This window comes from Eulemur rufifrons, chromosome 8 (assembly GCF_041146395.1).
Source record: "Eulemur rufifrons isolate Redbay chromosome 8, OSU_ERuf_1, whole genome shotgun sequence".
In the NCBI taxonomy this organism is placed as follows: Eukaryota; Metazoa; Chordata; class Mammalia; order Primates; family Lemuridae; genus Eulemur; species Eulemur rufifrons.
The window spans coordinates 103623296-103635630 of NC_090990.1; the positions used below are offsets into that span (position 1 = coordinate 103623296).

Sequence of the window (12335 nt, forward strand, 5' to 3'; positions counted from 1 at the left end):
CCAGACTGGGACAACTTTCCCCAACCACCTTGCTGGCTGTAGAGCAGGGTTCAGGCAGAAAGCTGCAGGCAGAGGTTGGGGGTGCCATGGAGGAGCCACAGAGACCGGCCAGGTTAGAGCACAGGGATGTGAAAGAACTATAGTTGACTACAGATTCTAGAACAAACAAAATAACAGCTTTTTTGGAGTTAATGACTCAATAACTTTTTTTTTTTTGAGACAGAGTCTCACTTTGTTGCCCAGGCTAGAGTGAGTGCCGTGGCGTCAGCCTAGCTCACAGCAACCTCAAACTCCTGAGCTCAAGGGATCCTCCTGTCTCAGCCTCCCGAGTAGCTGGGACTACAGGCATGTGCCACCATGCCCGGCTAATTTTTCTATATATATTTTTAGTTGTCCATATAATTTCTTTCTATTTTTAGTAGAGACGGGGGTCTCACTCTTGCTCAGGCTGGTCTCGAACTCCTGAGCTCAAACTATCCATCCGCCTCGGCCTCCCAGAGTGCTAGGATTACAGGCGTGAGCCACCTCACCCAGCCTCAATAACTTTTTTTATTTTTGAAACAGGGTCTCACTCTGTTGCCCAGGCTGGAGTGCAGTGGTGTCATCATAGCTCACTGCAGCCTCAGTCTTCTGGGCTCAAGCGTCCTCCTGCCTATAGGCCAAGCCACCACGCCCAGCTAATTTTTCTATTTTTTTTGTAGGAACAGATCTCATTCTTGCTCAGGCTGATTTCAAACTTCGGCTCCTCAAGCAATCCTCCTGCCTTGGTCTCCTGAAGTGCGAGGATTACAGGTGTGAGCCACCGCACCAGGCCAAGAACTTTTGTTAAGAGGGGGAGAGTTTCTTTGGATGGTGGGCTACCTCAAGCCAAAAAGCAGGAGAGTAGAAAGGAGGTCAGAGACGGAGACCTCAGGAGAAAGAGGGGCAGGAGGGTGGAGGCAGGAGGGTGAGTGGAGGTAGCCAGGGCCCAGGGAAGCTGGCAAAGGCAAGGTGGCAGCCTTTGGGGAGGATTACTCTGATGCCTGGCAGGCTGGTGCAATGGTGAGGATGACAGACATAGGACAGAGCCAAGAGAGTTGAGTGACATTGGGAATAAAAGAAGACTCCTGCCCTGGCAGCCACAGAAGGTCTTCCTTGATGGACACATGACACTGATGGGAACCGGGAGGACAGATACCCATTGCACCAGGGCCCAGTTCTGCTCCCCTTACCTCCACTCTGGTTTGGAAACCTGGTAGCTCTTTCCACTGGCAATCTCAAGCCCAAATTTCATCTTTTTTCCTGGCCAATAAAAACTGCATCCAAGGAGATGAAAATGGCTTCTGCAGACACAGTCAGCAGGTTCCTAGCAGAGTGGAAGGAGTTTCTCTAGGCAAAAAAACAAATCTGAGGAAAGAGGGGGACCCTTATTTTTAAGATGAGACAAATTTGAGTGGGTTTCACTGACCTCTCACTTATCCAGCCCTTTAAATACTGGCTTCGCAGTGGCTTCTCAGGGCGAGGGCAGTTCCAGAGGGAGGAAATGGGATCCATCCCCAACCCTGCTTTGGGGCTCTTCAAGCTCTTCAGCAAGCAGTGAGCATTTACCTGGAGGCCATGGTGTGTGGGGGGTACGTGTGTGCGCGTATGTGTTATGTTAGCAGGCTCAGAAGCCCTGGAGAGTCATCAAATCCTCCGGCTGGACGATTCCCTCCCAATAGATAGAGACCCCGAGAGTTTTATGACTTGTCACAGGCCAGCAGCATGTTGGGCTGCTCTGGGCCCTGCCACCCTAGGAGCCGTTGAGGTACAGGCTGGGAGATGAGGCGGAGGCCCTCTGCTTTCACCTCCTGAGGCTTAGGAGGGTGGTGGAGAGCAATAAGGGGCACGGCCGATGTCCCTTCCACTTCACAGCTCAAGGGGAATGAAAGAAGCTGGGAAAAGTGGCATCTGGACACACTATTCAACCTCAGTGTCCCAGGACGACTGTGGCAGGAAGACATGGCTGAGGAGTCCTTGGGTGAGTAGGACTGTGCCTTTTGGAGCACGGGTGTCTGGAACAAGAGGACAATCTTAGGAGAAAGCTGACCCTGGCTGCAAAGGTAAGAAGAGATGGGCTCACAGCCTTGGGTGCCCTTAAATGCCAAGAGACAGGTCCAGGGACATAGATGAGTATTTGGAGGCCCAGAACATCTGCATGCATGTGGCTACACAAGCACGCACTCACCCCCACAGGCACACACCACACAAACACAGGCACACACGCACATGCCACACAGGCGTAAATACTCTGGCAGGCACACACTCACATGCTAATGTTCACAATTCCAGACATAGGCACACACACACACAAGCACACTCACACACTCACACACAGGCAGGTACACACTCATGCAGGCACACACATAAAGGCACACGCATGGGCAACACATAGGTACACAGGAACATGCAGACACTCAGACAATCCCATGCATACCCAGGCAGGCACTAAAGAGCACAGGCACACACACACACACACACACACATACACACATAACCCATAACTCAAACACCAGCCACCCAGGCCCCTTAAGAGCCTCCTGGCTGGCTGCCCTGAGTAGTTTGCCCCGGGCTGCAGCCCAGGCCCTCCCCCTGCCCCGCCCCACGCCCAATTGGCTGTATAAATTCCCTCCCTTTAACTGTTCCTCGGCATAGCTCTCTCATCGCCTCTGCCTGCTCCTAGCAAACCCATCCGGACCAGAGTATACCAGCCAGCAGCATGGGTAAGGAGGGCGCTTGCCGGCACATTGCCCACCACGAATTTGGAGGGCCCTGCCTCCAGGAAGGGACAGACAACCCCGAGGGGCAGCTGGGGAGGCGGTGGTGGACTCTGCGTCATTGTCCTTACCCTGCACACTGCCCCCTGCATTCCCCAGCTTAGCCAAAGTTTCTGGGGAAGGAGCACAGAGGGACTGCTGGGAAGGGAGGTCCAGGGCTCCCACATAGCTCCATCCAGCAGGGGCTGAAGCTGGGGGTGCTCTTCTGCAGCTGAGACAATCAGGTGGGGGGCCCTGACCGTAGGAGAGACAACCCTGATTTCTTACAGCAGGGAGTAGGGAACCTGAGCCTTCAAGACCCAAGTCACTCCCTAGCTACCCCACATATCCGGTCTCTTTGGGAGGGAAATCAGGGACCTCCACTCTCTCACTGGGGACCTGTTTCAGTGCCCCCACCCCTCAAATCCCCAGTTCTCCTACTCCTCCATGCATGAGCTCCTGGAGTGAACTCCAGGAGAAGTCTGAGCAGGCTGAGGAGAAGTCTGGGTTGGGTTGGGCTGGGAGCGTTGAGATCCCTGCTCCCCTGGAGCTGGCTCTTCCCTGGGCTGGCAGAATGCCCAGCAGCCAGCCTGGCCTGGAAAACCCAGTTGAGCCTGGGCACAGTGGTGCACACCTGCAGTCCCAGCTGCTGGCAAGATCACTTGACCCCAGTGTTAGGGTGGAAAGCCTAGTAGGTGCTCACGGTGCAGGTGGAGAAAGATTTCTCGTGCAGAGATGAAGATACATAAAAGTTAAAAAGTTTATTTTACCTTCTTAGGAAGAGAGAGATTGAAAGAGTGAGAGAGACAGAGGAAAGAGAGGGAGAGCAGGGAGACGGCATGGCATCCCAAAAACAGAGAAGGGGGTGCCAGCCCTGAGGCCAAGTGGCTTGCTGATTTTATGGGGACAAAGAGAAAGGAAAAATATAGTGATTGTTGTCAGATGAATCAGTTGAAACAGAAGTGGCTGCTTCGAGATGTCTGGTTGTCCCTCTTTCTTGTTTTCTCTGCTCCTGGAGCCTTGGTTATCTCTGAAACGTAGTCGGGCTTATCCCAGGGGATGTGATTTTGCCCCTGAGATATGGCTTGGGGCAGGAAACTGAGGCCTGGAGTTGCTCCCCTGCTGTCCGTCCTGGGGCTTCTCAGGATCTCCTGGAGGCTATAGAGCCAGGGAATGTGAAGAGAAAGGTTTCTGTCTGTCGGGCTCCTTGCTGGTGTTTGTGAAAATGGAACCCTGCAAGATGTTTCCCAGCTGGGGAGAGAAAAAGTGGGGAGAGCTCAGAATTGATCTTTAGCTGTTATTAGAAAATTGGGGGGTTAGATATTTTCCTGTTATTTCAGCAAAGCCACCCCTTTCACCCAGGAGTTTGTAGCCAGCCTGGGCAACATGGTGAGACCCTGTCTCAAAAAAAGAAAAAAGAAACAATTGAGATTTCCCTGGGTTCAGCTCAAACCCACAGAGGCTCAGGGACCTGGCCTGAGATGCTTAAGACAGGCGGGTATTTCCCAGAAAGAGCAACGATGCTACCTGGGAGGAGTGGCAGGCAGCTGACCCTAAGCAGTGAGGGGTTGGGGAACTGCAAGGGTAGACGCTGTGGACTGGGCAACATCTTCCACCTGTGTCTCTCTCTCCATCTCTCTTTGGCTTTGTGGTGTTTGTATCTCTGTCTTGACGTCTTGGAGTTTTTTAATCTCCTTCCCCTTCTGTGTCCAGCAACCTCCTTCCCCTTTGGCAATCGGTGCCAAGCCTTCACACAGCTAGGTTGTGTTGCAGAACGAGTCTCCTTAATCCCTTTGGACTGGGCCTCTCTCACCCTGCCCCCACCCCAGCCCTCTCTTGGGGCACCAAGCACAGGCTGGCGTTCTCCCTCCTCCGGCACAGCCCTACCCATATTTACGCAACACCTCACCTTGATGGAAATGCTTTAGAATACATGGTTTCATCTGCCCCATATTTATGCAACACTTTTGTGAAAGTACTTTTGAATATGTTATCTTATTTGACTTTCACATCTACCTAGAGAAGTAGGTAGGATGTTACTATTACTTCCTTTTAGCAAATGAAGGGGAGAAAATGGAGAATGTCCATTTTCTTGAACTTGAAACCAGTTTTCCAGACTCTCAAATGCTGCTGTTGCCTCTCAGCTTCCTAAGTCACTTGGCTGCTACGAGCGGGGGTCGGGCACCCGTGGAGGCTCCACCCTGGCTACTCCTGGCTCCCCACTTGCAGGCCCAGCCCTGGCCAGACCGGTGCGGGACCGGGCAGGGGGCAGTGCCCAGGCCTGTGAACTCCATGCGAGGATTTCTTTCAGCCTGCGGCTCCCTCTGGGCTATTCTTCAGCCCTTCCCCCCAGCAGGCCCTGAACTCTGATGCTGGGGTCCTGGCAGCTGTGATGTCCCAGCCCTCCTTCGCGGCGTTGACTTTGGCCCTATGGATTAGTGTGATCTTTCTTGCCAGATTTCAGGGACAGGGAGGGCCTCTGAGCTCTCCAGAGTTGGGCCAAACTCTTACTTTACAGATAAAGGAAGTGGGGCCCACCCAGAAGTAGAAACTGGCGCAAGGACACCCAGCTGGCCCTGGCTGGCGGCCTGGGATCAAGACCCAGGGAAGAGAAAAGCAAGAAGTGTCCCGGCCCCTGGTCTAGACAGTTTGGTGAGGGAGCTGAGCAGGCCCCACTGCCACTCCCCAGGAGCTGTTCCCCAGGGCAGCCCGGGCTTACTGGGCTTCTGCCAAGCTAGTGCAATGGTGCACACTTCACAGCCCCTCTTGCCTGTGTCTCATAAAGGCCCACTGTGGTATTCTTATTGCCCTCTTTTTACAGAGGATGCAGAGATTGAGGCTGGGGTGGGGGCCGGCTTGAGTACTTTGCCCAGGTTCCCATGGCTAGTCCGTGGCGGGCTGAGGTCAGGACCCAAGTCGGTGTCATAACCACTGCACCACACAGCCTGGGCTGCACTTGCCCTCCTCCCGCCCTCCCCTGGGCCCTGCCAGAGTGTCTGTCCACTGCAGGTCATGTCTCTCCAGCTCTTCCTGCCACACCCTCATATTCCCCTGGGTTCTGAGGGGGCTGAAGAGGGGGGACCTGCCTGGCCCGCCAGGTCAAGTGCTGCGGGACATAGGGAGGGAGCCTTCAGCCTCTGGTGCAAAGTCCAGCCAAACTACCCCCATTGTTTCTGCAGCTACCAAATGTGAGAAGTGCGGACCTGGCTACCCTACCCCTCTGGAGGCCATGAAAGGTAATTGCCGAAGGTCTGGGAGCCGGCACCCCTCTCCTGAGTCCAGGGCTGGTGGGGTTGGGGGTACCTCAGACCTGGCCTCCACCCTCTGGCACTCCCAGGGCTGCACCTGCCACTCCTTCCCACCCTGCCAACCCCACTGCTACTTTCTACCCTCCAGGACCCCGGGAGGAGATTATCTACCTGCCCTGTATTTACCGAAACACGGGCACTGAGGCCCCAGATTACCTGGCCACCGTGGATGTTGACCCCAAATCTCCCCAGTATTGCCAGGTGAGGTGAGACTTAGGCACCAGCTACCTTGAGACCCCTCCAGCCCTGGCCCTGGAGCTGCCGTTCCCCAGCTCCATCCTTCTTGGCCCTCCCTGGCTATGGTTGTGTAGGCTGTTCACTGCACCGAGGACAAGGACGAGGGGAGTGCTAAAATCCAGCCTGTGCTACACTGTCAAACCAAATGGGTTGGGGGCAGGGGGCGCCTCTTCCAAAAGCAGAGAGGCATGGCCTGGGGGAGCACCACCCGCTATGTCCCCATCCTAGGTTATCCACCGGCTGCCCATGCCCAACCTGAAGGACGAGCTGCATCACTCAGGATGGAACACCTGCAGCAGCTGCTTCGGTGACAGCACCAAGTCGCGCACCAAGCTGGTGCTGCCCAGTCTCATCTCCTCCCGCATCTATGTGGTAGACGTGGGCTCGGAGCCCCGGGAACCAAAGCTACACAAGGCACGTCCTCTGCCCTTGCCGGCTCAGAGACCCGATGCACCTGCAGCCCTCAGCAGCCTATAGGCAGGAAGTCAGCCCTAAACCAACTGCCGCCTCCCGGCTCTTGCACAGAACCTTGTTCAGCAATGGGGAGGGAACTGAGACCTCACAGGAGAGTTACCTGGGCTTACTGGGTTGTCACCATCCAGCACCATGGGCCAGGATGGTGAGAAGAGAGAGAAGAGGGAGGCGCCTTCCTATTTCACTCTGGGAGAGGGAGGAAGCCATTTTTTCCCACCCAGTTGTGAGCTCAGGACTTCCCTTAGGCAGGAGTCTCCAGTCCTTCCTCTCAGCACTTTGTTCAGTACCTTCTTGGGGCCAGGCACTCACTGTTGGCTGCTGCTGATACAAAGTTGACACTGGCCTCAGCCCGGCCCAGAAGGAGCTTATGGTCTCACAGGGCTGCGAATGCCTTCAGGACAGACAGAGGGAGAAGTCAGTGCTTCCTGCCTGGGGAGTTACTAACAATCTCTGACTTTCCCTTGGTGCTCTGTGGAAGTTACCAGACTGAATCTCTGCCATATCCTCATAGGAAGAGTTGTGTCCCTGTTCTGAAGGAAAAGAGGACAGGCTTGGCAGATGGAAGTAGGGGACTATGGGGGTGAAGGGTGGGGACTCTCAGCCCTGTAAGATTCTCATGCCGTTCCCCACCCCTGCCCAGGTCATCGAGCCTAAGGACATCCACACCAAGTGCGGACTGGCCTACCTCCACACCAGCCACTGCCTGGCCAGCGGGGAGGTGATGATCAGCACCCTGGGAGACCCCAAGGGCAATGGCAAAGGTACCCGCGGCTCTGTGTGGTCGTGAAAACTTCCACAGCTATGAAAGGAGGGAAGCATCTGTCTGCAGGAGGAGCAGACCGCAAGCTGGGGGAGGAATAGAATGACCTCCCAGGGAAAACCAACAGCCTGGGTCCCACCCAATGCTTAAAATGTTAGCAAGTAGCTTCAGTTGTTTTGATTATTTCTATGGAGATGAGCCTTGACTGATTAATTTGTTTAAAAGTTATAGTCAGAACAGTCAGCCATGGGGAATGTGAGTACAGACATGGCCCCAGAAAACACATACATTTGGTATCAGCCTTTATGATTTATGAGCATATCTCACAATCTTTGGGATTCTTAATCTCCACATTTGCTAACTCATTACAGTGTGATCAGAGCTGACACTTATAACATGTCTACTGTGTGCTAGTATAACCCTGTTTTGCAGATAAGAAAGCTGGGGCACAGACTGGTTAAATAACTTACTCAAGGTCACACAGCTAATAAGTAGCAGAGCTGGAACTCAAACCCAGCAATCTGCGTCCAGAGTCTATGTCCTGCTTCTCCCAAAGCCCCATCTATTTCATCAGAACCCTCCCTCCAAGGGCTCGCAGCGGGCCCTCAGCTAAGGTCATCCAGCTCGGGTTACTGCACTAGACTCCATATGACTGCTTTGTCCAGGAGACGGGAGGAGTGTGACATTCCTAGACTTCATAACAGTTGGAGTAGACATCTGGTTGTATTTGCAAGGATGTAGCAAGTTGTCATAACATACTCACTCAGCAAGGGAGCAACATATTGGGCATTTGAGTTGAATTACAAATAAATATATTTTGACTGTCCTATTAAAAAAATGTAGTGAGCAGAATGGAGCTTAGACTGTGGGAAGAATCCCACTCCAGAAGGACGAGGCTGGGCGAGGGTGCTGAGTCCCAGATCTCTTGGCTCAAGGGGAGAAAAATTTCCCCTGTGGTCTGGCAGAGTGATGAGGTTGATGGGAGATGGGGCACTAGAGCAAAAGCCCCCACCTCCTACCTGGCCCTCTGGGTGGGACCCCTTGGACACCTGAATTTAAGGAGCTGGCAAACCCAGTGGCGGGAGGGGCAGGCAGCGGGCTGAGGGGCTCCCGGACATCCCTGGGTGAGGGATGTCTCCACTATCTCTACCTGCCCCCCACTTCCTTCCCTGCTCAGGGGGTTTCGTGCTGCTGGATGGGGAGACATTTGAGGTGAAGGGGACGTGGGAGAAGCCTGGGGGCGCTGCGCCTATGGGCTACGACTTCTGGTACCAGCCTCGACACAATGTCATGATCAGCACCGAATGGGGACATCCCAATGTCCTTCGAGATGGCTTCAACCCCGCTGATGTGGAGGCGGGTGAGAATCCCCCCATGTGTGGGCAGGAACCTTGGGCCCACCCCCTGCTTTCTGCACTGAGACCGCACTCCAAACCTCCAGCCCGTCCACTTCCCTCATGTGGCCCCGGACTCAGGGTGATGGTATAGGACGTGCTGCACACTCAGACTCGCCCACGTGCCCTTCTGATCCCTCCCACCCGTTCTACAACCTCCTGCCCCAGCCCTTGCCCCTGCCCTCCTGCCCTCCTGCCCTGATCCTGAGCCCATCCTCTGGCCCCACTCACCAGGGCTGTATGGGAGCCACTTACACGTGTGGGACTGGCAGCGCCATGAGATTGTGCAGACCCTGCCTCTGAAGGACGGGCTTATTCCCCTGGAGATCCGCTTCCTGCACAACCCAGACGCTGCCCAGGGCTTCGTGGGCTGTGCCCTCAGCTCCAACATCCAGCGCTTCTACAAGAACGAGGTGATGTGTCCTCTGGCCCTCTGCTCCCAGCAGTCGTGTCAGCACCCCTGCCTGGGCCCCACCAGCCCAGGCTTCTCCAGCAACAAAAACACGAGGCCACATGCTCTGCCTCTCTTCTCTCAGTGCTAGGCCAACTTCCACCTGAACCCTAAGTGGCCATGTTTATTCACTCATTCGGAAACTATTTAGTGAGCTTATTTCTGTGTTGGGCACTGTGCTGTGTGCTGGGAATGCAGGGGTGAAGCAGGCACCATCCCCACCGTAAGGGGCCTGCATGCAGTTCAACCCTACTGACAAGAAGACCTGATGTGACTCACCCCTGACCCCCAATTCTGATAAGCTCACCTCTCTGCCTCCTGTCCTCACCCTTCCCCTCTTCCCCCAATGTAGGGAGGTACTTGGTCAGTGGAGAAGGTGATCCAGGTGCCCCCCAAGAAAGTGAAGGGCTGGGTGCTGCCTGAGATGCCAGGTGAGTGCCTGGGGAATCAGAAGATTGGCTCCTGGCCTGAGAAACAAAAGTCCTTACAGGCTCTGACCTCGGTCACACCCACCCACCCCACCCCCTCAGGCCTGATCACTGACATCCTGCTGTCCCTGGATGACCGCTTCCTCTACTTCAGCAACTGGCTGCATGGGGACCTGCGGCAGTATGACGTGTCGGACCCGCAGAGGCCCCGCCTCACTGGACAGGTGGGAGCAGATGTCAGGGAGGAAGGAAAGAGAAGAGGCTGGGGATGGGGCAGAGGGTATGAACTGCCTGGGATGAGGTGCAGGAAAAGCAAAAGATGGGCAGAGGGACAGTGCAGGCCCAGGACTGCAGGGCCCAGGCCAGGCTTGGGGAAGGTGTCTGGATGGAGGGAGGAATCCCGAGGCGAGCTGCTCTGGCTTCCACACCTCCCACTTTGTCCTCCTTTGTCCTCCCCCTCTCCCCACCAGATCTTCCTCGGGGGCAGCATTGTTAAGGGAGGCCCTGTGCAAGTGCTGGAGGACCAGGAACTAAACTCCCAGCCAGAACCCCTGGTGGTCAAGGTAAGGGCCTCTCCCCCTACTCCCGGGACCCCTCGCGCCCGGACTTGAGGAATATGGGGGCAGCATCTAAGCAGGCTCTAGGGATTGGGGTGGTACCTGGGACCCACTCCTAGGATCTGTGTGTCACCCTGGAGTCTGACCCCTGGTTTTCTCAAGGGGAAATGTGTGGCTGGAGGCCCTCAGATGATCCAGCTTAGCCTAGACGGGAAGCGTGTCTATGTCACCACATCGCTGTACAGTGCCTGGGACAAACAGTTCTACCCTGATCTCATCAGGTGAGAGGCAGACTGCCTGGGCTCGCCTTCTCAGCCCTCCTCTCCCAGAGGAGTCATTTGGCTTTCTGAAGACTCCTCAGGGACCCACCTGCACCTCCCCGTACAGATGGCCCCTTCAGACCCTGTTCCGTGGGTCCTTGGGAACCCACCACCTACTCTCACAAAATCGAGGGAAGGGGGTGGCCACCTCTGACCTCTCCTTTTCCCCCTTCTCCTTTTCCACCAGGGAAGGCTCTGTGATGCTGCAGATCGATGTAGACACAGTAAAGGGGGGGCTGAAGCTGAACCCCAACTTCCTGGTGGACTTTGGGAAGGAGCCCCTCGGCCCAGCCCTGGCCCATGAGCTCCGCTACCCTGGGGGTGACTGCACCTCTGACATCTGGATCTGAAGTCCACCCCTCACAACCCACGCCCCACATTCGAACCCCTCGCTTCTTCAGGGACCTGGCTTCACTCTGCTCTCTCTTGACCCTTGGCAGCTTGTCCCACCAAAGCCAAACTGAGCCTGTTGAAACATAATAAGTGATATCTCCATTTACTCACCACTGCTTCTTCTTTCACTGTGCTGTTTTTACATGAGCTCTTGGAAGCACCAAGAAATAAACAGGTGAACCTATTCCTCAGACTGCCCGCCTCGTCTTTGGGGGCGTGGGGCCCACGATTCTTCTTCTGCTGACCCTTTGTGTCTTGTGTGTGAAAAGGATGAAGAGGACTCTGGGGGGGCGGTTATGGTGACTAGTTCAAACCAGTGATTCCAACATGATGCTAGTGATGCCCAAATCTCACTGTTATGGCCAGACAGAACCTGAAGATTTTGGGGGTGATTGTCACAAGGAGTCCTGGGAGAGAATTTAAATCACTGTTTCTAAACTCCTTTTAAAAACTCTGTGGTGTTTTTTTGTTTGTTTGTTTGTTTGTTTGTTTGAGACAGAGTCTCACAGCAACCTCAAACTCTGGGGCTCAAGCAATCCTCCTGCCTCAGCCTCCCAAGTAGCTGGGACTACAGGCATGCGCCACCATGCCCGGCTAATTTTTTCTATATATATTTTTAGCTGTCCAGATCATTTATTTCTATTTTTAGTAGAGACGGGGTCTCGCTCTCTTGCTCAGGTTGGTCTGGAACTCCTGAGCTCAAACGATCCACCCTCCTCAGCCTCCCAGAGTGCTAGGATTACAGGCATAAACCACCATGCCCCGCCTCCCTGTGAGATCTTTAAACATGCTCACTGAAACATCTACCTGAACTAGAGTCCTGATCTCGCCCCCCCCCCCCCACCCCCAACGCCTTAACTGCCATCTGAGCCCGGCTATCACGTCCTCTGGAAAGCCCCCTTCCCTGACCTATCCAGGTCAGAGGCCCTTCTTAATGTCCACGAAGCCTCCTGCACTAAACCTCAGCACACACACATGCCACTTTGAATTGAAACTTCCTGTTAACGCCCAGCACCTAGCTTGGATATCAGCACTTAGGAAGCTTTAATGAATAAATGAACATAAAGGAAGTGCTTAAGGTGAGTAAGGAGTTACAGGGAGCCATGGGATTTACTGGGCCTTACCAGAGGTCTCTCTCCTAGGTCTCTGTCTTGCCTTCTTCAATAACTAAACTTCTGAATGAGAAAGGATAATATAGTTCTGTATCGTTTCTCTATTTTCCCAAAAGCTTAAAATTCC

General features: G+C 54.4%; 1 protein-coding gene across 2 annotated transcripts; it reads left to right on the forward strand.

Annotated features, from left to right (window-relative positions):
* Positions 1 to 2656: 2656 nt before the first annotated feature.
* On the forward strand, positions 2657 to 11287 carry SELENBP1 (selenium binding protein 1). Of its 2 annotated transcripts, XM_069480589.1 has the most exons (12): positions 2657 to 2741; positions 5954 to 6010; positions 6171 to 6283; positions 6548 to 6733; positions 7434 to 7554; positions 8731 to 8913; positions 9182 to 9360; positions 9751 to 9829; positions 9929 to 10050; positions 10297 to 10389; positions 10546 to 10664; positions 10891 to 11287. In XM_069480589.1, exons 1-12 carry the CDS (start codon positions 2738 to 2740, stop codon positions 11051 to 11053), a joined length of 1419 nt encoding a protein of 472 aa, XP_069336690.1. In that variant the 5' UTR covers positions 2657 to 2737; the 3' UTR covers positions 11054 to 11287. The 2 variants fall into 2 exon arrangements, with proteins under 2 accessions (XP_069336690.1, XP_069336691.1); XM_069480590.1 differs by lacking the exon at positions 6548 to 6733.
* Positions 11288 to 12335: the final 1048 nt, after the last annotated feature.